At 44.9% G+C, this 468-nt stretch overlaps 1 protein-coding gene across 1 annotated transcript in view; it reads right to left on the bottom strand.

Moving 5' to 3' along the window:
• LOC119588952 overlaps positions 1–468 on the bottom strand; it is an 18590-nt gene that overhangs the window by 3867 nt on the left and 14255 nt on the right. Inside the window, exons 11-12 of the mRNA XM_037937561.1 lie at positions 276–400; positions 17–170 (exon numbers count right to left, since the gene is read on the bottom strand). Coding sequence (XP_037793489.1) covers positions 17–170; positions 276–400 — 279 coding nt within the window. The remainder of the gene's footprint in view (positions 1–16; positions 171–275; positions 401–468) is intronic.

Genomic DNA, 468 nt, shown 5'->3' with positions numbered 1-468 from the left:
ATGTAAAATTCCAAACCTTGGAGATAAGACCGCTTTGCAGCAGTGCTCTGATCTTCTTGTTAAACGCATGGCGATAAGGGCAACCGGGGTTCATTGCCCACCCCAGCTCTACCGGGAAAATATTACCGGTAGCCACGTGCAGCTGCCTCTCACCGGTCGCAGATGTAAACCTGAACGCAGATACGGTAATTAGGAGACAGTACAGTACTTTAGATATCAGTGAAGATTGTGCGCCCTGGGAATTCGAAATCGTGCTGATGGTACCCCTGGTTTACTTGGCCTGAGTTGCTGTTGGTATCCCTGGAAATGACGATGACTGCAGATTATATTTTGTGTCTGTTTTGTGTCGCTTTTGGTACGTGTGGTAGCTGGTATTCTTGGCTGTTGCTGTTTTGTATTTCTGGATTAAGATATTGGTGTTCAACATTAAATAAATAAAGGGTAGAGGTAGGATTTTGTTCAACAGGA

Source organism: Penaeus monodon, chromosome 24 (genome assembly GCF_015228065.2).
Source record: "Penaeus monodon isolate SGIC_2016 chromosome 24, NSTDA_Pmon_1, whole genome shotgun sequence".
In the NCBI taxonomy this organism is placed as follows: domain Eukaryota; kingdom Metazoa; phylum Arthropoda; class Malacostraca; order Decapoda; family Penaeidae; genus Penaeus; species Penaeus monodon.
Note: the sequence above shows the minus strand (reverse complement) of the source record. Positions and strands in the feature narration are given on the sequence as shown.